This window comes from Otolemur garnettii, unplaced genomic scaffold (genome assembly GCF_000181295.1).
Source record: "Otolemur garnettii isolate 467f Iridium unplaced genomic scaffold, OtoGar3 scaffold00119, whole genome shotgun sequence".
Lineage (NCBI taxonomy): Eukaryota > Metazoa > Chordata > Mammalia > Primates > Galagidae > Otolemur > Otolemur garnettii.
The window spans coordinates 5,584,338-5,609,473 of NW_003852514.1; the positions used below are offsets into that span (position 1 = coordinate 5,584,338).

Consider the following 25,136-nt stretch of genomic DNA (forward strand, 5'->3'; position numbering starts at 1 on the left):
AAGCAAGCAACATTGCAAGAAGAATATAGAAGTAGCAAAAAAATAAAGTCCTGGATCGTATCTTAAGAGTCTGTTCTGGGTCAGGCACAGTGGCTCACTCCTGTAATCCCAGCACTCTGGGAAGCTGAAGAGGGTAGATTGCTTGAGTTCAGGAATTTGAGACCAGCTGTGTAAGAGTGGTCTAATAATAACTAAAAATAGAAAAATTGGCTGGGTGCGGTGGCAGGCACCTGTAGTCTCGGCTACTTAGGAGGCTGAGGCAGGAGGATTATTTGAGCCCAGAATTGGGGTTGCTGTGACCTATGATGATGCCACTGCATTCTAGCTGGGGCAACAGAGTGAGCCTCTGCCTAAAAAAAAGAGTGGCATCTAGAAGCCCTCGGTTAGGAGGAAGACAGCAAATCTTGTTCTAGCGCTAACATGCAGCACTTGACAACCTTATGGGAGGGCTTCAGGGATGTGGCCTCTTCCCTCTTCCTGGCTCTGTGCTAGAGCTCTCCTCTGCCAAAGCCACCCTTCCTCTGGGGCTGTACCTCCCCTGGGTGGGGACTCAAGAGACCAAGGCCCTAAGAACCTGATCAGAGCTGCAGCTGGTCCCTGGGCCCCAGAAGGGAGTTGGTAGAACACAACAAGGGAGGGTGCTCCAGCCCCCTACACCAGATGCTGAAGATTCTCTGACTTTCTGAGCCAGGCCCAGGTAGTACGTGAAGGCCCTGGCTCCTGAATGGCTGTGCCTCATACCCCCCTGAGGGCCCTTTTGCACAAAGATTACTGGGCCCCATCCTGGCATAGGTTATTCGGAGCTTTGGAGGAAGGGTACAGGAATCTCCATGCTGAGCTCCTCTAAGGCCAGAGGCAGCAGATAGTGGCTGCCACCCCAAGGAATCTCCTGGCTGCCGCCTGACATGTGCAAGGCCTGAGCTCTTGGACTCCTTAGAGGTCACCAGAGGGACTAGCATTAAGAGAAAGACAGGCAGCCAGATTCATGCACACAGTGATGCATGTGCCACACGTGTTCCATGGCGCCTGTGCAGCTGGACCAGTCTGAAGCCATGGAGGGCAAGAGTAATGCAAAAGGCCAGAGTAATGCCAGGGAGATCTGAGCCAACTTGCAGGGGTCTGCAGAGTTTGTGGTCCCCAGAGGTCCCCAAACTGCATTTATTACCCTAATACAGACTTGGTTTGGGCCTTCAGGGAGGCAGCCTGCAGGCAAAATGCTTGCACTCTCTGCTGGGAGTGTGAGCACTCAAAGTCTTGGCTCTGATCTCTCCCAGATGTAGGCAGGCATTAGGGCTGTTAGGAAGAGCCAGGAAGCTCATGTGTTAGACCCCACCTCTCCTTGGCAGGACCAGCAGCCTCAATGCCAGAGACCAGGGTCAGCCTAGGCCACCTAGGAGAACACCTACGTGCCCAGACAGTGAGGCTCAGATCAGCCAAGGTCCCTGGTTCTGGGATCCAAATGGTCCTGCAGGGCAACTGACTCTAGGATGGTGGTCCCTCCTCCACAGACAAGAGCTACAGAAGCCCTGGACTGGCAAAGTGGGGCAGTCAGAGGCTCTCAGTCCAAAGGCCACATGTGGCAGGGTCTCTAATCAGACTTTGTTTTCCAAACTTTTAAAACTTTCCTATTGTAATTAGGCCCCTGTGTGTGCTCAGCACTGAGTGTTCTGGGAAGTCACACACTGGGGGCCGTCTCTGTGGGGGAGGAGTGTGTCATTTACTTTTCTCTGCAGCCATTGTCACTGATGCCACAGATGAGGACGTAAAGATAGAGTGGGATGGGACAGACCTGGTCAGAGCCCCACCCTGATCCCAAAGGGGACTGTCCCACCTCTGTGTATCCCCAAGAATCACATCAAACAGGATGGAGCCTTCCGAGTTGGGGTGGGGTTGGGGTGGTAGAGAATGAGCTTCCTCGGGGGTTGCAGACGGGGTATTTCAACAGAGAAGGAAAGTAAGTTCAGCATCCCCTTGGAAGTCTGGTATAGAAAGAGGGAAGGGCTGCTGTCTGGGAGAGTGTGGGGACCTGCCCCCACCCCAGGGGCCACTCACCGATGTTGGAATGCTTCAAAAGGCGGCAGATCCGAGCCTCTCTCTCTAGTTTCTGGTGATCTGGGGACAGAAAAGGAAAGGTGTCACCTCCTGGCCCAATAGCTAATGGCCCACCCATGTTGAAAGAGGCCCTTGTGGGTGTGCAGGGGCTGCCAACCAAGAAAGGAATGGAAGTGACCCCGCAGCAAGTGACTGACTGCCCTCTGAGGGATGCTGTCGTTACATCCCCTGGGCCATTGGTGGCAGGCCTGGGGCAGGGACAGACTGACAGGCGTTTGTATGAAGAGGCCCACAGGAAGCCATGAGTGCTGCTAACTAGGGGCTAAGAATCTCTCCAGATGATTCAAGGAACAGAAAGTGCTGTGTATTAGCAGTGAACTGATTTAATCCTTCACGTATTTGTCCTAATTCCATACTCTGGAGCTTTCTGATGAAGCCAAATCTGTTCTTCAGAGGCAGCAGCAGGGTTGGTAAAACCTCCCTGCCTGCCAGGTGGGGCTGTCAGAACAGGACTGAGGTGGGGGATAAGGGTGTACCCTCAAACTGACTGGCTGGAGGAAGAGTCAAAAACATCATAGGCTTGCCTGGGCAAGAGGAGCAAATTGGTGGTGGAGCCAGAAGCCTCTCAGAGCTCCACGTGCGGCAACCAACCCTCTCACTTCCAGGGCTCTGGACTGGCACTGGGAAATGATAGGTGTAGAGATGCCAGGACACCAGGTATTTGGGCCCCATCTCCAGAGCAGACATCTCTATCAGCTAGAAATTTTATATTTCAAATAGAGGTGCCAGGAGGATTTTAAAAACTGATAGAGATTGCAACAGTAAAAAACCAAACCCCCCACAATTCCACTGACAGAAGTCAGGACTCCATGTGGCTATAATCACAAGCAGACCAACGCACAGCAAAGAAACACAGCCCTCTGCCACAAAACCCTAACATCCCAACACAGCGCAGAGGGGAAAAAACAAAACGTGTCTTCATTCACATAAAGGTGGAAAGCAGACCGTGGCTGAGGCACAGCCACATGTGGGGGACTATGCAGACAGACTAGTAGGTTTTCAGAGTCGGATGACAGCTTCCTCTGGGATGGATGCGACTGGTGTCTGCAATCCCCTGCCCCTGCTGAGGACCGAGCTCCCCCACAGAAAGGTGGGCAGGGCCCAGGGAGCACATAGTATGCCAACCAAGACTGCAGGGGACGTTTCCCTCACTACAGAACACCAGTAGCACTACCAGCAGGGAAAGCATGTAGCTGCCATTTAGCAGACATCCCCAGGAAGCACAAAGCATCTGATCCCCATGCTTGGAGGAAACTGTCCACCTGCAAGAGGGAAAACCTAATGGAGGCATGTCTGTGGCCAGTTCCTATGGGCATGACTGTGGTGGTCTAGGGTTACAGGACATGCTCACAAACAAGCACATGCCTTTCTTGAGTAAGAAGGCCACATCTGCAGACAGGAACACCTCTGGGAAGTGTCCACTATTTCTCCTTTCCCCAAGGACAAGCATTCTAGCCTCCAGCAGAGGCTGATCTCTCCCTGCCATGCTCACTGGCTCCCCTCTGCCTTGCTTCAGCAGCCTGGCACCCATGGGAAGAATCCAAAGGGACCCAGCAGAGCCTCCACGTGGGACAGAAGGAGTCAGACCCTGTCCTGCTGTGCTGCCAGAAGCCCAGCATCCTTGCTCGTTCACCTGCACTCCCAACTCAGCAAGCGCGGGGCTGCCTTCCGAAGCACACCCCTGACATGATTGCTGAGGCAGGGAGCTATTCATGATGGCAGAGGCTGGACACAGCCCAGGGGGCTGTCAACATTAGAACGGATAAATCAAACATAATCACAACAGAACACACAAGGCGTGGCTTCCATTTTTTCATCTGTATGAAGCTAAAAAACAGGTAACATTGGACATGAGGGGTCTGTACATACGAGGCCCAGGCCTCTAGTGGAAATCAGGGGACCGACCATTGCAACATCCCCACTCTCTGTTCCTTCTGCAGGGTGGAGTTGGGAGGGTTTCAAGGGCGGGGTGGTGAGTTCACAGGCTATTTTTTTCTTTCGCAGTGTCTATTAATATTCTGAATATTCTTTAAACTTAAAGAAGCATTGCAAGAACAGCACAGAGTATCATGTGTAGCTATTTGGTACAATCTCCCCTCTCCTTCCACATACATGTACTTGTTTTTTTCTGAAGCATTTGAGAGCCGATAGTAACCAGACATCTCTTACATAATCCTAATGCAGCTATCAGGTTCAGTAAACCTTGTGCAGACACCACGCTCATCTCTCCACTCTACCTTCCACACTTCCAACTTGCCCAACAAAGCTGGCAGCTCACCTGTCCCCAGGGCAGGACCCAATCCCAGATCACACCACACAACTGAAGCCAGGCTGAGGGGAGGGATAACCCAAGATGGTGAGGTTGGCAGACCAGGGTAGATAGTTTTCTTTGGAAAAACTGCTTGATTATAGTTAAATAAATAAAAATCAAGAGAAAAATGCAATTGTGAACCCATTTTCCTGGGAGGCTGTGTTTTATTACTGAAACGTCTCTGAGATCAGAGCCCCAAGCCATGAGATCATATCTACTCCTGAGTGTGTATTTAGGGAAATTAGTTAATGGTATGGAGCCAAGATTGAGAACCTGGCTGCCCAGGGCTGGCACGGCCATGCAGGTCACTGGTGGTTCCCTTTTCTGTAACACCCACAGCAGCACCTCAGCCATCTCCTCCCAGCAGCTTCTGGGAGGAAGGGGTACTCAGGGAGCTTCTTTGAAACTATAAACCAAGGCACAAAGTCAAAGCTGGCAACACCCAGACACAACATGGCACAGATGTTAACAGGGCTTCACTCTGGGTGGCAGAGTTGTGGGTAATTTTGTTTTATTCTTTGTGACCTTCCCCCTCCTCAATTTTAACAGTGATCATGTGTTATTTTTATAATTTGGCAAAATACAGTTTTAAAAAAAAGATTTTGATCCTGTCTCCAGTGTGCAAGCCACTGATTCAGAGTGATCAGGATGTTCCTAAAATCTGCTATGGTCACATTTGCCCTTAAATTTTAAAACATCAGACCAAAAAAGAAAATCTAAGCCATAAGAGGGAGGGGGTAGGAAGAAGCGGCAGTCTCTGCCCTGCCTTGGCTGGCCCCATCTTGGGAGGGACCGTGGCTGGGGGTGGGGGATGGAGGAATAATCCAGTTCCTAACTCGGTGGACACCCTGTGATTTTCTTCCTACCAAGTCAGGGACATAATTCCTGCATTCCAAATTAACATCACAAACCACTTGTCATGAACAAGGATAATTAAGTCAAATTTAACCCAATCTAGTTCATAAGAAATGTGTGCTAGCCCTAAGTGGTACAGTGGAACCTGGAAGGACCCCCAGCTCTCTCCTGTTCCCTGCATCAGACAGTGGCCTGAGTGGCCACAACTGCCTATCCCTGCCCTCTGGCCTCATTCTAGGGGGCTCTGGCCCCTGAGGAACTTGCTGGACTCAGGGGACCAGACAGTGGCCACTGAGCAGGACCAGACTCCAGCAGGCCTGCAGCAAGAGGTGTCTGCCTCAGGTGGACCTCCCACTCAGAGCCCCTCAGCACACCTGAGATCCCAGCCTAAAACCTCCTTCTGAGGGAAGTCCCAAGATTCCTCTTGAGTGGCTGTGTACACTATAGTGATGTCCTGGCCAGCTCACCCACCAGGTGGGGTCACCAGGCATGGGGCCTGTAAAGACAGACGCTCAGGCCAGCCTTGATCCAGCCCCAGGGCTGTGTCTGGGTTCTCTGAGGTGCCTGGGGTTAGGGTGCTCTGGTCACCCAAGCCTGAGATCATCCTTACTGCCATGTCCTATAGCCAGCAGGGACGTCTATTTGGTTAACGTTTCAGTGGGAAGTACTGATACACGTTGCAGGACAGATGTCACATCTCTGTGGCTAGTGTAACCAATGACAAGTAAATTCCTAGAACCTGCCCAACAGGGCCAGTGACCCATCAACTCCCCACAAGGCATTAGCCCTCCTCCCCTGTCATTGTTAGGCCCCTCCTCACATCACCTCCCATGTGCACTGGCTCCTGGGACTACAGTTCCCTTCCACACTGAGTTTCCCTGGGGGACAACCTCTGAAATAAGATGTGGGACAGAAGGCAGGGACCAGAGAGTGAAGACACAGGCCAAGTTTCTCTCAATCTCCAGGGTACCCCACTCTATGAAGGGCAGACCCCTCTGCTGTTCTGCCCTGCCTTTCTTCTTTCACCAGAACCATTGCTAATATTGACTGAGGCCCTGGTACTCCAGGCGGAGACAGGCCCTGAGCTGCAAGGAGCTGATGACAGCAGTGATACTATGCATGAGCCCCTTGTTATAACAGAGAGATAAGCAAAGTATCCTGAGGCCCTGATTCTGCCTGCAAGAGACTCAAGGGGTAATGCTTGACTGGGGTTTTGCAGAATAAGTAGGAGTTTGTCTCCTCATGCTGGCAAAACTCACTTCTCACCATCCCCCCCTCCAATGTGAATCCTGGATAGAGAGCTTTTTTTTTTTTTTTGAGACAGAGCCTCAAGCTGTCACCCTGGGTAGAGTGCCGTAGCATCACAGCTCACAGCAACCTCCAACTCCTGGGCTCAAGCGAGTCTCTTGCCTCAGCCTCCCAAGTAGTTGGAACTACAGGCACCCGCCACAACGCCCAGCTATTTTTTTTTTTTTTTTGGTTGCAGCCATCATTGTTGTTTGGCGGGCCAGGGCTGGATTTGAACCCGCCAGCTCAGGTGTATGTGGCTGGCGCCTTAGCCTCTTGAGCCACAGGTGCCGAGCCAATAGAGAGCTTATGAGTTCAACCACCTCCTAAATGCTTGGGGGATCTTAAGAATCTGCACCCTAAACAGAGAGACAAGGGCATATGTATGTGGGCTTATATTTAAGCCAGAAGATGGTTGGCTCATTTAATCTGGAAGCAATCCTACACACACACGCACATGTGTCTACGCATTTACACACCTGCTCTCCAAAGGGGCTGGCTCAGAGAGATGCTGGCAAAACCATAGCCATTTATTTCTCCTACCAGAGAAACATCCCACAGATAAAATACAGCATTCATTTATAACCCATAAAATCATTTATCAAAAAAAAAAACAAATTAAAAAAAAACCCCAAACAATTGTACTCTAAGAGATCAGGCTAAACTGGAACCTGCAATTATCCACCCGTTTGCTTGCAGTCTAATGATAGCACTGCATCCTCCGGATTCCATCCCTCGGGGAATGCTGAGGCCTGGAAGCTTTTCTAAGTGATTTGGCTGCAATCTCCATGCAGAATCCTGGCCTGCCAAGCTGTCCACCCTGCCAGACCTGTACCCTGGGTGCCTCCCGAGGTCAGCAGGATGTGTGGAGCACAAGTGAGCTTGGGGGTCAATGAGGGACATGGGAAGAGATGTGGTCCCAGCCGAGCCTAGCACACACATGCTGGGCTAATTTGGCAGGCTTATCAGCAGCCCCAGAGCACATCCAAGGATGGGAAAGGCACCTCCCAGTGCACAGGAGGGTGGACAGCTGAGCTAGGACTTGAAGCCAAGGCCTCCCTCTGAAGCACAGGGGTTCTCTGGGATGATGCCACTTAGTCTGTGTTCCCTGCTGCTCTCTGGGCTGGTGGGCGGCGTCTGTCACCGCTCACTGCAGAACCTGCTATTTGCACCCTACAGATGCTGGCTGTGGGGCAGCATGGCCACCCTCACAGGGAAGGGAGACAGCCGCATGCCAGCACAAGGAGGGCTTGCTGGGGACAAAGTCTCCCTCCTCCATCACCCCACAGCCTTCTCCAAAATGCAGCAAGATCCCAGCCAGTCTGAGACACCCACCTGCAGAAGCCTGACCAAAGCAGGCCACTCACAATTGTGCGGAGGGACAATGCCTCTTATGCTTACCTAGACATCACATTAACCAATGCCTAAACTTTTAGGAGCAGGGACCACAGAGCCCCCCAAGAACAGCCATTCCCAGACCCTCAGGCCCCCTTTAGGTGTGGAGCTTCTAGGGGCTGGGCAGGGGTGGGACTCCTCTGGGCTGTCACTGTGTTGGTGGGCTGGCAGCTGGCACCCACCACCATGAAGATGATGGGGCAGGAGCTGCCCCAAGGTGTCCACAGCTAAGTGCATGAGGAGATGGGGCTGGGACACAGGCACATGCCATGTGATCCATCCTGGAGCACCTGCCACATGCCAGGCACCGTCTGTTCTGTGCATTATAGTCATTAACCCATTTAATTCCAAAAACTCCCTGAGAGACCAGGAGTGGCAAGGGAGAGACCGCAAACCAGCACTCCCTCATTCAGGTGCTATAGGACCCCTGGTAGAGCCATCCTTAGGTGGAGTCCCCTGAGCTAAGAACAAAAAGAACCCTGCAGAGGTTTGGGGGAGAAGCAGCTGGCAGAAGTGGGGGACACTTGTGCTGACCCTGCTGCACTGCAGAGAGGCATAAGCCAGAGACAAGGAAATCAGGACACAGATGGGGTACAAAGCTGCTGGGTCTGAAAGGCCTAATCAGAGGTCCAGGGGCAGGAAGGCCAGCTCTCCTTCAACACCCCACAGATGCACCACTCACGACTCTGGGGACCCCCACATCCCTGTGGATGGCACCTGAGGTGATGGTACAGCCAGTGTACTCCCTGGGAGGAGGAACTAACAGGGCAGAATAAGGGATGCACTATTAGATCTCTGCTGTCATCCCCCATCATTGTCCCTTCCTTTCTCCAGCACCACGAGGGAGCCAGGGGCCAGGCTGGCTGAGGCTCCTCTGCCTGCCCAGGCCCTGAACAACATCCCCTACCCTGCCTGCACCCTACTCTCTGGCAGCGGGTGACTCACAGCAGGGGAGGGTGTGGGTGGTGAGCAGGAGGAGCCAGAGAGAGGGACAGGAGGGCGTGGGTGGGTGCCAGGCCCCCCGCCAGCTGCCAGGAGAAACAGCAGGGTTGTCACCCCCAGGAGGACACTGTGGGGCACTAGGGGCAGGGGAGAGGAGGATCCTCTTATCCCCATGCTGGTTCCAGAGCCTCTGGGATTGTCAGGCCCAGAAGCTGGGAGGAAGCTGGGCATACGTCTGTCTGACGCTCTGCTTGGGACTCTGGTGGGGGCTAAGGCCCCATTCCTTGCTCTTTCACCACGTGGGCAAGACCCAGGTGACCCTCACTGACTATCTCAGCTGTCTACATCATCGGACAGCATGAGAGAGCTTTCTAGAATTAGAAGGCTTACCGATGGCCACACTAAACCCCAGCTGGGCATATACTGAGACAACATTTAACCCAGGCATCCCAGTTCACTGCAAGCTTAAACTCATGTAAGCTTTCATGCTCCTAAGCGTGCCAGGAGCCAGGCAGTCAGCCCTGTGGCACTGAGCTCCCGGGCCACACCCCAATGGGATGTTTGGACCTCCTCATAAAGCCAGTGGAACCTGGCCTTTCCTCCTGTTTGACTGTCCTGGCAGGCACCTGCAGATGCAGTGATGACTCTTGATGTCCCAGGAGAAGTGTGGACTGGGTGTGGGGTAGGAGCAGTGATGGTGGGCAGAATTCAAGTCTCAGCACTGGCACTTGCCAACCTGGGCTGTTGGCCAGTCCCCTGGTGGCTCTGACCTTGGCAGGCAGTGGGGGCAAGGGGTGGCTTCTAGACAAGGGGTTCTGGTAGCGCCTCTCCTTTGACTCTCTGCCTGGACAACTGAAGAATAAAACCAGCTCATGCTCGGTGGTTAGGGCAGCAGCCACATACACCGGGGCTGCTGGGTTCGAACTCTGCCTGGGCCTGCTAAACAACTACAACAAAAAAATAGCTGGGCATTATGACTGGTGCCTGTAGTCCCAGCTACTTGGGAGGCTGAGGCAAAAGAATTGCTTAAGCCCAAGAGTTTGAGTTTGTGTGAGCTGTGACACCAGGGCACTCTACCAAGGGCAACATAGTGAGACTCTGTCTCAACAAAACAAAACAAAACAAAACAACCAAAACCAGCTCAGACCTCAGAGTCAGCTTGGACCCCAGAGCCAGCTTGGGGCCATGCAGTCTTAGGGTGCAGACCAGTTTAGGGGACAAAAGAAGGTGGTGGGCAGATCTCAGCTGTTCCTCCTAAAATGATAATTGCTTTTAGAGAATGAACAAAGAGTCCTACATGTCCACTCAGGGTGATGGCTCTGTCTGCTGACCACCAGCTCTAGGCAGGCCTGCGACCACTCACAACACCCCCAACTTTCAGACAGAGGCATGGGCACAGGGCTGGGTAGCAGTGGAGCTGGACCCCATGGGGGGGGCCTGTATCCCCAGAGCAGGCTGCACTTCAAAGAGCCCCTAGCCACCTCCCCATCTTCTTTCTTGTGGGATGTCAGCAGCTGCCAGAGCCCCATGCCCAAGGGAGGATGGAGCGGGCACCTCTTCCTGACTGTGTCTAATGTGAGCCTGCCCTCTTTCTGGGGATATCAGGTGGGGATGGCAGGTGGGGTGCCTGGCACCCAAATGGTAGATCTGAGTTGAAAACTGCCCTCCCCTGAAGCCTGGGGCCTAGGTCAGGATCCTCTGCCTTCAGGAGAGTCTGCTGGAAAAGACAGCATCGCAGGGGGTGAGGCAATGGAGGGGCCAGTGCCCCCATCCTACTCAGCACCAGCACCAGGGTGCCTGAGAAAGCCCTCCCCACACACAATGAAGATGAAAAGAGGCAGCTCTCTCTTTGGCTTTCTGTGCGTGTTTTGTTTTTAAGAGGCAACACAGCAACCAGCAATTAACCCTCTAGCACCAGCCAGCAGCTATACTGCCCCACAAGAGCTGTCTGTGTGTGTGTCCTGCAGCTGCCTGCCACCTTGCTGTCAGGGTTTTTGGGGACCCTGGCAACCCATTTTGGTACATCCTGTCTCTCTGCACAAGTATGTCATCCATGGCACAGCTGGGGGCCTCAGAGCTCTTTGACAACCACACTGGGATGAGTTCTACCATTCTGGGGGACTTGGGTAGGGTGGGGGCTACAATGTCGGGGGTAGGTCCCTAGAGCTATCCTCTACCATGTAGAGGCATCACAGCTTTGAAACAGAGATGTGGCTTGGAATTCCCACTCCATCACTGCCAAGCTGTGGTATTTTATGCAGGGCTGTGGTGTAAAGACTAAAATTAAGAACAATATTATGTGTTACCTTGACATGCAGTGAAATCCGGAAGACCTTGAGTGGCCTAACCACATGTCCCCTTCCAACCCTGCTCCCATGAATAAGCCCCTGCCAGCAAGCTTCCTCAACGCCCAGACCAGGTGCAGCTCCTGTTCATTCCTGAGTAGCAGGCTGCAGTACTCTGCCAACCCACGAAATTACTCAGGCCAGCTAAAACTTCCTCTGGTGGGTACTAGAGGCCACTGCACCCTCTTGTTACTACAAAGAATGCCTCCCAATGCCTGCTTGTCCACTATGTTCCCAAGGGCACAGCCCTTCTCCCTGGGCTCTGAGTATCTGTGACAACCTGTCTTATCCAGGGTGTTGTGTGTTCCGTCATCCTCATAACCCCTGGGCAGGACTCCCATCCTCACAAATGGGGTAAACAGGACATGATTTAAACAAAGACTCTTGAGTCTTCAGTTTTGTCAACTGTGAAGTGGGAATAATACACTCTCCAGACTGGCAGGGCATGGTGACAGGAGGAGCTAGTTGCTGTGTCCTCTTCTGGCCTTGGTGCAATAAACCCTCCACCTGGGGTAGAGTCTCCTCAAGCACACACATCCCATCAGAGCCCACCTGTCCAGACACCATCATGGCTTTTTCCTAGGACAGATATAATACTACAGCTCTGTGCTGTTGGCTCAGCACCGTGACCCTGAACATGCTCATGGAATTGAGCACGAATTGCACACTTTCTGGGCTTAGGCTAGGTAGGCCCCTGAGGGTGTAAGAGGCACTATGCCAGGGTTCTACTCACAAAGACAAGGCCTAGATTCCATAAAGCCAGGCACTGGCCACATGGGGTTCCTTCCTCCCAGGGCTACACCCCTGACCACTGTGGCCTTCTACCCAGCCTCCTCCTCTGCCTCCCACTCTGCCCACCACATCCTTCTTGTCCTTTCCAGAGACCAGACAGCTGCCTGGACATTCCCATGCAGTTCTGACTGGATGCCAGGGGTCCCAACCCAGCCTGCAGTCTGAGGCCAGGGAGCATGGCCCAGAGTAAGCATATCCACAGTTTTATAGGGATTGAGCAAAAACAACAGAGACGACCACACAACAGAGGCCACATGTCCAGCAGCCCAGCACACTAACTGGTCCTTTCCAGAATGCCCCCAGACGTAAGCATCTTCACATTCCTACCCTCTTCCAACAGGTGAGAGGCAGACCCTCACCCCTCAGCCACTGTTCTCTCTAACCTCACTAAACCCTCCATGACCTTCTATGGTGCTAGAAAGGCCCAGGCCTGAACCTCTGTCACAGCCTCTCAGCCCAGGAGTCCCTGCTGCACAGGACAGCCTGAACTCTTACCAGCCATTGCCGCAGCCCACATGCCACCAGTGCCTCGACTCTCAACTCCCACAGGGCCAGGAGAAGGTGGCTGTGCCTCTGTCTTCATGAGAGATGACTTAGATGATAAATTTTTAGCAGGACTGTCTGGCCTGGGGCTGTTGGGTTTTTAGTGTCCCATCAGAGGATCCCAGTTGGCAGCACTAATCACTTCACCACGCCTGGGATTGGGGCTCCCCCATCAATGTGCAGATATCAGAAACATCATGACCTTGAGAGCACCTATGGCCCTGGGGAAAAGGGACAGTGGCTGCCTGACAGGGAGATTCCCATGCAGGCCCCCAGCACCTCTAGTTCTCCAGGGAGGCCTCCTCACTTGTTTCACCCTGAATCTCTAGCTCCCCAGACTTTTCCACCATCAGCTACCAGTGTGGCAGAGACCACAGCATTGCCCTGTCTCAGGTCTCAGCCCCACATAGTCCTGGGGGACCTGCACATTCACCTCATCTCCCACCTGCCCCTGCCTTCACCTGCAATCACTGGCCTCCACCCCTGGAACTTTCTAATACTCTTTTTTTCCCCTTCATTAAGCCACCATAGCTCTGAGCTCAGAGAGGGAGAGCAGGAGGCCTGAGGTAGGGGCCCATGCTGGGCCTAAAGTCAGGACACAGGCTGGCAGGGCTGGCAGCAGCAGGAACACACCGGCAGAACCAAGTCCTCAAACTTTGGACCTATAGGCCTTGGGTTTGGCCAGCCCCTCTGACCCTCCCTTTCCTCCTACAGCAGGCAGGGCATGGCAGTAAGGATCCCTCCAGATTTGGGGAAAGTCAGTGCTAGAAGAACCAGGTAGCATTGGGGTCAATTTTCCATCCTTTTTACAGAAAAGGGACTGAGGCAGGAAGGGACAGGCAGCCATGGCCCAGAATCCAGTCCTCACTTCCTCCCCCTGTCAGAAGCCTTTTCTGCTACCAGCAAGCTGATATGGCTCAACTCCAGCCCTGAAAGAAGGTGAGGGGCACCCCAGAAACCCCAAAGTTCCTTGTACATAGGACTGGCCCATGAAATGAGCCCAAGAGGACCTCAAGTTCACAGAGGCATCCTCCCTGATAGCCAAAGGCCAGCCCACCCCTGTCCCCAGACCCCTGTTCAAGGGCTCCTCCTCTCCTCTTCCCTCCCTGCTCAGGGGCTCCTCCCCTCCCCTCCACCCCTGCTCAAGTGCTCCTCCCCTCCACCCCTGCTCAGTGGTTCATCTCCTCCCCTTCTTGCTCAGGGGCTCACTCCTCCCTCACCCCTGCTGGCCCTCCTCACACCAGTAGAGTGGGCACTGCTTTTGCACACAGCTCAGTGGGGTCAGGAACCTGTGCTGGCCCCAAGCCAATAGCCCTCCACACTGGGGCCACACCCGAGGGCCAGCAAGCAGACAGCCATGAAGCCACTTACTCCACTTTGCAGGGGAGGCCACTAAGAGCCAGGACCCTCACACAGCCTGGGTCTAATCCTCCGGGCTCTTACAGAAGCCTTTGACTAAGCTCATTCAGTGTACAAACTAATTACAAAACCTGTTCTCTCAGCCACCTGGTTTAGCACTGCCAGATAAAACACAGGGTGCCCAGTGAAATTTGTATTTCAAACAAAGGATAAAATTTTTTTTAGTATAATTATGTCCCAATTTCAGATGAATAATGAATAATTTTCAGTATAAATGTCTTCAACTTTTTCACTGTTTATCTGGCAATCAGTTTTATTTGCCAAATCTGGCAGCCCCAGCCTGGTTTTCTCATCACTTCTTGGTGGTCACCCTGCCTCATCCTCAGGAGGCCCTCCCGTTCCAACTCCCTCTGCACCTGCACAGCCCCGCCCCCCCCCCCAAACCCAAGTCCTGGCAACAGAACCTGGCAGAGACTAGTCAATGTCCCATTAAAGCCTGACCCTAGGGTTGTGAGGGGGCTATTCCTAGAGGGAGGTCCCCCACCGCCCACCCTCTGTCCCTGAGGGAGCAAAGTTGAGGGGGAAGGTGACCAAAGTTGATCCGGGATCCAAGCCCTAAAGCAGTTCCCTCAGGCTAGGGGCTGGAAAGGGAGGAAAGGAGAAGAGGTCGCTGAGCTAGCAGGGGAGAGAGAAAGGGGTCTTGAGGATGAGGAGAGGAGAGAGTTTCCAAAAGAGAAGAGGGGAGGGGGTCCTCAGGGGAAGGGAAGAAATGCCCAGTTGAGGAGGGGAGAGGGACCCAAGGCTGGGGAAGGGAAGGGTCTCCAGGCTTGGGGCAGGAGGAGGGGGTCCCAGGCTGGGAGAGAAGGGGAAAGAGATGCTGCAGGCATGTTCTCCAGGCCCCTGCAATGCGGTCAGCGCCTTGTCCTCTGTTAACCCAGTTCCATGGTTTCTGCCAACTAGGTACTTGTCATCCCCTGAGTAGGGGTTACTTGTCTGGCTGTGGGTCATGGGTGCCCACATAAAGCCTTAGGGTTGGCTGCAGCAGGAAAGCCTGAGATGAGAGTCCCCCACCTGGGCCTGTTGTATAGAGGTCCCAGGCAACTACAGACTAGAGGTGTAGACCCTAACCCCTCTTTGGCTGCTCTTCCCACCCTGGATACATGCCCAGCCTCAAAGACCCAGACACATCCAGACATCACATCTTTGGGCAGGGGCTGCCCTCCAAGACAAGTCCCAGGAGGCAGGGTGCCCTGGAAAGGGAACTGGGGACAGGTCAGGCCCACCTATCTGTAAAGTGAACCGCTCACCTGTGAGGTGAGCCCCACCAGAGCCCCACACTGTCCCAACCCTCACCCCACCCCAGACAGGTGAAAGCTAGAGCTCCCCACATCCAGGCTTTGCTAACTAACATCTGTGGGCCCCTGAGCATCTCTCAGACTCACTTTCCCCCTCTGTAAACTGGGAGCCCACACTGACCTTGGAGGTTTGCAGAGGCAGAGGTGAGTGCCACTGATGTAACATACACAGGTCCCAGCTGAGCCAGGAGTCCATTCCAGGGCCAGGTCCCCTCCCCGCTAATCTCCCCCACATGGGCCAACTAACCAGGGTCAGCCCTCTGCTCATTTCCACACAGAGTGTGTCCAAAAAAAGGCACAATAAACAACCCCCCAAAATGATAGCCATTCAGTGTTGACAATGAACTTGGGTATAGATAACAACTAGACTTGTGTGCTTAATAATCTCTTTATACCCAGTTAATTAATTTTCCTCTAACTGCCTTTGTTAACAGTAGTTTAATAATCTCTAATTATTCAGTACATTCACAGACTTTGAATGTTTCACACTCTTCTATTTAACAAAGTATTAAATTTAAAAAATTTAACTGCTACAGCCTTTGGTGTGAGCTGGTGTGATTCAGCAGCAGCCTGGTGGTCACTTGCTGGGCAGCCTGAGTTTTCCTTTGTCTGGTGTCAGCTCCTTTCTCCCTGTAGCCACATGCTACCTGGTGGTTCTTGTCACCAGGAGTCTTAAGGGACAAAGGCTGCCTCCTTGGCTCTGGACAGACACACACTATTGGCTATGCACAAGGGTGGAGATACCTGAGGAGAGGTAAGGCCTCCCACACTGGCACCAGCCTCATGTAAGGGGGGAAATGTGGGCAGGGGTGGGGCAGGCTGCTAGATCACCCCTCCAGGCTCCAGGACTGATGACCTTCTCACCTCCCAGAACAGCAGGGTGACCACTGCAGCACAGCCCACCTCATGTCAGGGAGAAAGCAGGCCAGATAGGAGGGTGGTGCCTTCATCCACATATTCACGGGCTCTGGGCTCAGAGATGGTCAGAGGAACCAGCTACATCTGTCCCCCCCAAAAACACATAGCCAATTGAGAAATAGCTGTAAGTGACTGACACAGCCAGGGGAGTTTCAAGTTGGGCGGCTGCTGCTGGGAGGATCCATGTTAGCTTCATGGAGGAGAGGCCCTGGGCCTTACGAGTTGGGCAGGCCACACAGTGACAGAAAACTGCAGGAGTGTCTAAACTGGGTTGCAGCTGTCTAGCAGGAAGGGAGACAACAAGGTGGAGAGAAGAGGTCAGGGGCCTGAGGGCATGGCCCCCTCCAGCTCTTCCTAAGGCCCTCCTGCCTGCAGCCCTCACCACATTCCTCTGAGGGAGACACTATTTTTATCGCCATTTTATGGCTGGGGAAACTGAGGTGCACCATGGCTAAGGAATTGAGCCAGGGTCAGGCAGCTGGCAGTCAGGGCTGGAGCTGGGCATTTGCCTGGGGGTGAGGGGCCCTGTGGTAAAGCACTGAGAGCTGGTCCCAGACGCTCTCCCTCACCTCTCCAGTTGCACCCTCACTCAGGGATGCCCAAAAGGCCTGAGGAGGGTCAGAAGAACTAAGGTCCCTACAGGGGAGTGTGTCCAAGACAGCAGAGGCACAGGACAGAGCTCCCAGACCAAGGTGGGAGGTGAACTTAGGATTCTGCCTCATGAAAGGGGTGGGAAGGAAGTGGTAGGTACCCTCCCTCTGTGGTGTCCCCAGACTATCCAGTACTGTTCCCAACACCACGGGGCTGTAGAAGGAGAAACCAAGGCAAGGTCCTCAGGCAAGGAGAGGCCAGCAGCATAGTGCTGCCTGGAATGGGCTGGCTGGCATGGGTGTGGTGTCCAGGGCAGGAGGGAAAGCCCAAGTAGTTTTGGCTGTGGACAAGAGTCCATGGTGGTTCTCTGAGGCCAAATAGTATGCAGGCACTTCCAGCTGGGCTGGAGTCTGGAGAGGGGTCCAGCCTGGTGCTGGTCTCACATGAACCCCCTCAGGAAGTACATGTTAGGGCCCCTGCTGAGGACCAAAGAGGTTCAGGGGTGGCTGGTATAGTCAGAAAGGTAGGAGGGGACACAAGCTTTTTATGGATTCTGGCTTCCTAGGCTAATACATTTAGACAGGCTCTTTAAACATTAAATTGACTGGTGCGACATTTGTGCCCAACTGAATTCACTCACATGTAACTAAGCATCTCTCCCATGAAGGGTTCTGGGGCTACCCTCGTTAAGAGCAGCGCAAAGCTGGACAGATGCAGCCTTTCTGCACTTGGGATACCACAGAGTGTCCATCCCAAAGACACACCCGGAACGTTGCCCTGAATAGGGGGCAGGTCGTGCTAGGAGGGCGTTTCCACTTACAGGCTCAGTTATGCAAGTGGATGAAATACCAGTGTACCCAAATGAGGGCGAAACGCGGAAATGGCAACCACTAGTTCCAGCAGAAAGGTCAGGAGGATAAGAGAAGGGTCAGGAGGACACCTGGGAGGCTCCAAGGCACGTGAAGCTCATGTTCTTCCTGCCTTAGAGACCCCCCCTACCTGTGTGGCACCAACACCCCACAGAACATTTCACACCTGCGTCACCAGCAGTGCCAACCACCGAATGTCAGGGAAAGTGAAAGCTTCCTGAGTGCAGCAAGCACCCAGTATGTGCTAACTTCCATGCTGGCATTAGCACAGTATTATCACTTTGTGGCTGCATCCCTTCAGGCCTCAGTGCTGGGGCTGTAAGTGTGCTGTGCTAGGCAGCACGCAGGCTTGGGCATTGGTGAGGTAATTGGACGTGTATAGGTCCTTGTGAGGTGGGAGCCACACAAGAGCTGCACCCTGGGCCTGGAGGATGACAGGCTACATGGCCCATGCTTGCCCATCCTGTGCTCAAGCTCAGGCCAGCAGCAGCCCCTGGGGGAACAACTTGGCTACTGCATACAACCACACTGGCCCATGACTTCCAGAGGGTATAAGCTGGAAGAGAGCAGAAAGCTACTCTGAGGTCTGTGTGCTCAGCAAAGATGCCAGGACCACAGCCAGGCCCCTCAGTCCCCAGTGCCCCACTGGCCTCGGTCCCACCCATGTGACACATTCAGGCTGGTGTTCCTTCTTGCCCTCACTATGTGGCTTGGTCCCTACAGCCTTCGTGAGCATCCTTCCTGAAATCCTGACTGTAGAAGCCACTCCTTCTGTCTCCCACCTGGTTGACTGAATATCCCAGTGCTCATCAAAGCACATGGCCCTCACCTTTTCCCACTGTCTTCCTGGCCAGGGGCCACCTCTAGGATCTCCAACTGCCTCACTCCAGGCGCCTGGAGTACCTAAGAATCTTCCCAAGCAGAAACTGGGAAGGTAGCTCCACTACCCTGCTCAGGCTCCACTGGTCACAATACTGCTGCCCAAGGGCCAGAGGGCCTCATTCTGGAAACCCAATCAGGGACACACTCATACAAACACATACAGCCACACACCTTGCAGAGACACTCATGCACATGTGCATATGAGCACGCACACACAGACATGCTCCCTCTCCCAAAGGCTACTTTGCCTTCCAGATATCCTTTCTGTGGTGTCTATGATAAGCAGGGATGTTGGGGTCCCCCATGGAGACCCACAGGCACAGGCCACGAGCACTAGCCATGGGCACACCTTGTGCACCACTGGCTTCAGATAAATTCTGTGTCTTGACACAGAAAAAACAAGTTTCCTGCCCCAAGCCCTAAAACAGTGCCAGCCCACTCACCCCACCTCAAGCCAGGCCCAAGGGAGGCCAGCAGCTCTGACCAACACCAGGTGGCCCATGCCCAGCCTTCGAAGGATTGCAGGGGAGGGGCATACCCCAGATCCTCTCAATGTGTGGAGGACAGTTGGGAACTTATGCCCCTGTCCCAAGGCTCACTCCTTGGTGTACCTACTAAGCCCTCTGCAGTGTCATCCTCCTACAGCCCCTCATGGTCAGGGAGCTGGACCTGGGGACTGACCCAGCATGACCTGGTCACCCAAAGCCTTTGAATCACTAAGTTCTTCTCCAGCCCACAGTTCTCAGGGCCAATGACATTTCCTGACCACCACAGCAGTGTGCCCCCTTGACTATCTCCCCATCCTGTTCTGGGGGCAGAGACCCCAACAGACTGGGGCAGTGTAGTCTCTGTGAACAGCCAACCTAAGAGCAAAAGTGCAAAGGTCACTCGCCCCCAACCACCCCCGGCTCCACTGGGCCCAAGGTGCCCTCAAGTGCTTGACACTCCTGTGCCCCCCACTACAGTGTTCACTCCACAAACCCTGCTCCCTCTGTGTGTACAGCCACAGGCCAGGTACGCCAGGCAGCAGACCAGCCTGGGAGGCCCCCCGGGCCCAGTGCACAGGGCCCAGCCTACCAAGTCCCTGCAGCAGCCCGACTGCAGCTGTGCCGGACACTCCCCAGGCCCTACCTCTAGCCGACAGCTTCTTGGTGTTGATGATCTTGGCTGCATACTCATGGCCGGTGCAGAGCTTGACACAGCGTCGGACCACAGAGAAAGCCCCCCTGGGGAGGAAAATGGGATAGAGAGAGACAGAGACAGAGACGGACAAGGAGAAAGAGAGAAAGCCAATTAATCTCCCCAAAAACACTCAGCATCCAGCCAGCGGCTAGGCCTCAGGCAGGCAGCCAGTGATTCAGAGATCTGTGCAAGAAAGGGGTGTCCCTTCCAACCTGCTCGCAGCCGGCCCCATTAGGCACCAGTAGGACAGGGCGGGCTGCCCAACAGTTGGCACAGCCCTGCTGATGGCACGGCCTGTGGGGGCGGCAGGGGCAGAAGGATTGGCCCCACCCCTGGAGGGAGGCCACGGCACCCCTCAGTTCCTATGTGACCACTGGGCCCACATCCTTGTGAGTCAACAGGACCAAGAGTATGCCCAGGAGCCTGTGAGCATGCTCCCTCAGTGCTCTCTACCAAGGTGTGAGAACTTCCAGCATTCTCCTTGGAGGGCAGCAAATCTGGACTTGTCCCAGAGGCCCAGCTCCAAAGGGAAGACGCATGAGGACTTGGTACAGACAGGCATGGGGAATCATTAAAGGTTTTGAAGGGAGGAAGAAGCATCGCATCACTAAACTGCAAAGCTAGAGGAGAAGGTCCCCAAGATCCTCCACTAGGGAACATGCACACATTACCCCCCGGGAGGTATCAGCACTTGTGAGAGAATGGTGAGGGCACAGTGGGGCAGAGGCCTGACCAGCACACATCATGGTCCAGAGCTCAAGAGATACAAAAGGGATAAGAGTGTGGGAATGTGGATTAAAGTTACTCAGGCTGGCAGTGAGGCCCTGAATGTTGCCCACAAACCCTGACCCACAGAGGAGCTCCGCCTCAGCCTCCAGGGAGTCCCCAGAGCAGTGATTTTCAGCTGGTAGGGAGGAAGTGCTGTGAACATTTTTAAAGATCATTAATTATTTTCAGAAGAAGTTCAAAGCATAGTAAGTATATTCTTTTTTTTAAACTTTAATTTTTTAGATCAACATAATGTAAGTGTGCTGTGGAAGTTTGACTGTAAGTTCAAGTGTGCCATGAGATTTTTAAAAAGGTTGAAAAAACACTGATCTAAAGCCAGTGCTGCCCAGGAGCCACAGAACAGGGGCCACAGAGTGGAGGAGCCCATGTGGCCCCCAAAGAGGATGGGAAGCAGGGGTGGGGGCAGGAGCCTGCTTCCCATCCAGAGGGCCCTGCCTTAATTGACTTCCCGCCACCACTGATGTCATTTGATTTCAGATCATGTTCTAAGAATGTTAAGCCCAGCACATGTGAGGTAAGGAAATGTTATAGGAAGGGTGTAAGTCCAGACAGGAGGGAGAAGGGGCCTCTCAGGCCAGTGCTGGGAGACAGGAGGACCGAATAGAAGCCCACAACCAGCAGAACACCGGCTGGTGCGAGCCTAAAGTACATATGGCTCATCCCCATCTCTGTACCCCAAAGTGCCCTGGCCTCCCACCTGCAGAATCTCCCCCTAAGAAACCTGCAAGAGTGCCCAAGGCAGGGCTCTGTGCAACAGAGAGCGTCTTAAATTGTGAACACCTTTTTTCTACTCTTTCTTAGAGGTAAGTCTTTGTAAAAACGTACAATTCCTTGGGAAAAATAAGTAATTACATGAACTCTAATTAACACTTTCTCAATGACCTGGGTTGTTAAGATCAATGACTGTGATGAGCTGCTTCTTCAGTTTTCAGGGTCAACCCTGTGAATGGGGACAGAGCTGCCTGGGCGTGGCTAAGAGATGAGGGAGAGATGTACATCCTTTTCAGTGTCCTCTTACTGTTTGATATTTTTCACTATGTACATTGGTTATGTGCTCAAAATATTCCTTTGTATTTTAAAAAAGAATGTGAACAAAGGATTATTGTTTTTAACATGTCAAAGTGGCCTGGGAGACTGGGTGGCAAAGGCAGAGGCCACAGGTGATCTTCCTGCCTAGGCTGGTTTCAATCCTCCTCCATCACTTTCTGGCTGCAGGGGGTGACATGGCATTGAGTCTCAGTGCCCCCATCACACAGCAGAGCAGGGTGGCCTCCCAGGGCAATGGCAAGAGCCAACCTGGACTACCGTTCATGCTTGCATTTGCTTCCTGCTCAGGAGAGGTGACAGCTTCCCAAAATGGGTCATGTGCTGCCATCTGTTGTGCTCTGACCCCCAGAGGGCATGGTGGCCACAGCATGGCTTGGCAAACCTCTATGCAGAGTTCTGGGCCAAGCCCTGAAGGGAGTGGGGAGTCCTGGCTTTCCTGCGCAGGGACCTGCCCTCACAGTGCAGGGCTGTGTCTCAGAGGGAACTTCAAACACTCAGGCTGCCAAGGATGGCAGTATGGTACATATCAGGGTGAGCCCATCCCTGAGCAACAAGGATGCAGGAATACCCCTTCCCACCAGCACAGCGGGCTCCCAGGGAATGTCCAGACCAGGATAGGTACAGGAGTGGAGGGCAGGGAGCCACAGCTTTTCCCAGCACAGGTGTGTCCACACAACAAATGACCAAAAGCCCTATTGCAGAAGGACACATCATAGGACTGCCCCAGGCAGGCTTTTCTCCCTTCCCCGGGTCAGAGATTTCTTTCTCCTCTGCAGAAGGTTCTGGAATTGCCCCTGCACCATCAGCCTGGGCCTGGGACGGTCAGTGACCAGGGCAGTGAAAAGAAGAGCAAGAGGCCAGGCCAGTGAAAGCCAAGACAGACTGTTGGCAGAAGGCAGAAGGCATGGCTAGGGCGGAGCACGGATGAGTCTGGAGTTGGGAGCACCACTCTGCCCATCTTCATGACAGGGAAGGCAGCATGCACAGTGCATCCAGCAGGCACTCAACGAGAAAGGCCCAGGATAACATGGGCCTGCAAATGGGGTGGAAGGCAGCCTGGGGAAGAGAAGACAGGATCTCCACTCCTGACAACTTGATGTCCCCAGAGGAGAAGGTGGCTGGCTGATAGAGAGAGGGCAGAAACTGGCCCTAAGATGACCCCTGCTACCTGTTCCCAGCTCCTCGGCTCCTGACTTCATCCTTTCCGTTCCACAGCCTCACTGCAGCCCTGGTCATTCTCTGAGCCCCCAACTCTCCTCCTCCTCTCTGCCCTACCTGGCATACATCCCTAAGACCCACCCCAGGCATCTGTCCACCTTACCCACCTCTCCCCCGAGAGAACCACCTTGAAATGGGCTCCTCCTGGTGGTGTCTGTCCTCCCCCCTCCCCCCCACTCAGGCTGGTAGCTGCAGAACCAGTTTTGCCTCCTCCCCTCCCCCAATGGCTCTGCCACTGGCTAGAGGCCAATCTGTCATAGGAAGTCCCCCCTGGAAGTGCCAGTGCTTTGAGAAGTGGCCACAAACACATTTAGTATGTGCCATGCAAGCTATGGCAGGGGCCCCAACGTCTCAGACATCTCCAAAAGTAAGAAGGTTGCACCATTGCCATCGTCTCTCAGGATCTGGTGCCTGCTTGGCAGAATTTATAATCATTGAGAGATAATACCAACAAAGATCCTTGGTCTGAATTGTAAGTCTGTCCCTACTGCCACAGGCAAACTCCTACGCATCCTGTAAGACTCAATTCCAACAGCTCCTCCCTTACCCAGCTCCCAAAGGAAGTCAGCTCAGTCTCCTCGGAATATTGCACCTTGCATGTGTCTCAGGTCCACTTTGTTATTAATTATTTGTTTGTCCCCACCCCCCACCCCCCCGCAACCATACTCTCTATAGACAAGCCAGTGTCCTACACTCTGGACCCTGGTATCAGGCACAGCATCTGGCCTGTGTTACAGGAGCAAGAACTAACCTTCAAGCAACTCCAGTTGACTGTGGAAAGGGGTTGCTGGGCCTCAGCACTTGTCCAGCCCAGCTAGAAGAGAGCATGGCCACGAAAAGGGTCTGAGGGTCTGAGCTGGTTTCTAGAGAATGAGTCAGGAAGAGGGGACTCCTGGAGTGACCCAGCAGGAGGACCACCAAGACTTCCAGGCTGTGTGGATGTATAGGAGTCCTTCAGGCTGAGGCCCAAGGCCCCAGTCAGAGCAGAAGCACACCTGAGTAAACAGGGCCTGGGACTTGGGCGATGCCCCACCCTGTGGACAGGCTCAAAGTCCCTTCTGCTTATCCAGAAGCACAGATGGGCAGGCAGGCAGTGGCAGCATCGTGCTAAACTCTTTGAAGAACGTCCTTGGATGGTGTTACAGGTGTGCACATTGATACTGGGGCACCATCCACTCCCAGGAGGCTGCAAGGCAGAGGGGTTGGGGATGAGGAGTGGGGAGAAGGTCCAGAAAAGGGGACCCTGTGGGGTCCCAGGTTGACGTTCTGAACATCTGAACATCAAGGTCAGCTGCATGATGCTCAGTGAGGGACGCCTGCTACTGAACTCAGCTGAAAGTGATTTGAATAACTTGTTCACATCACAAGGCCGCTGGGCACCAAGCATATTATGGGGCTTTTAAAATCAAATAGAGCTAATTAAAACAAGAAAATACTCTTTGAGTCCTTGCCTTGTGGAAGGCTCAGAACACTGTCTCATTTACAGTGGGATCAACAGTGCTGGGGAAACCGGTCCTGGGAGAAAAAGAGAATTAATTCTGGGAGGGAAGGGAGCCCTGGAACTGCACAATGCTTCCGTGAGCTGCTCCAGGCTGCAAGCACCCCACATCTGCCTCACTGCTGGGGTCTCTGTCACCTCACCTGAAAACAGGGTGAAGGCCACCTAGGAGGAAGAAAGGTGCTCAATGCTTCCACCAACCACTGCCACCCAGGGCAGCGCCCAAGCTTTACAGGTGAGTGACAGTCTGATGGGGACTTCATGGAGGCAGATGTGATGGGAAGTGTCAGAGTCTGCAGGACCCCTCATCTGTGTGCCTCTGTCTTATCCCTGCATCCCGTCTATAGCTCCTCTCATGACAGAAGGAAAGTGTCAGCCTCTTCCCCAGCTCTCCTGCCCCTCAGAAATAGAGACTGGCCCCAGGATTTTCCCAGGATCCACCTCTAGCTGCCCTTCCACCTGTTGCTACTGGTGGCTTCCATCCACCCCCACGGAGCTCCCTGCTGCAGGTGGCTCTATGACATGCCCCATTCTCCACTAGGCTTTGCTGGTTGGGCCACTGCCCTCCCCAGAAGCCCAGACTGCCCCCACTGTCTTGTCCCACCCCATGTTCTCCCCAGTGGGCTGACTGCCCAGCACAGCTGCTATTTGCATAAGTAAACCTAACACCTGACTTCCACTGGTCATCTCTGTCTCTCCAGCACACAACACATACACACACACCCATGCAGGGGCTCTCCTAACTCGGATGTTCTGGGGTGGGCTGGATATGCCCCCTCAGGTTGGTTCCCAGCAACAGTGGTAACCAAGAGCCATGTCAGGGACACCTTTGGTCCACAGAAAGGC

At 53.7% G+C, this 25,136-nt stretch overlaps 1 protein-coding gene across 12 annotated transcripts in view; it reads right to left on the bottom strand.

The window, feature by feature from the left end:
* The window catches only part of CAMK2B (calcium/calmodulin dependent protein kinase II beta), a 107,051-nt gene that overhangs the window by 44,376 nt on the left and 37,539 nt on the right, over window positions 1–25,136 (bottom strand). For all 12 annotated transcript variants that reach the window (XM_003797575.1, XM_003797570.2, XM_003797571.2 and 9 more), the window contains exons 2-3: window positions 19,688–19,782; window positions 2,053–2,112 (exon numbers count right to left, since the gene is read on the bottom strand). In XM_003797575.1, coding sequence (XP_003797623.1) covers window positions 2,053–2,112; window positions 19,688–19,782 — 155 coding nt within the window. The remainder of the gene's footprint in view (window positions 1–2,052; window positions 2,113–19,687; window positions 19,783–25,136) is intronic.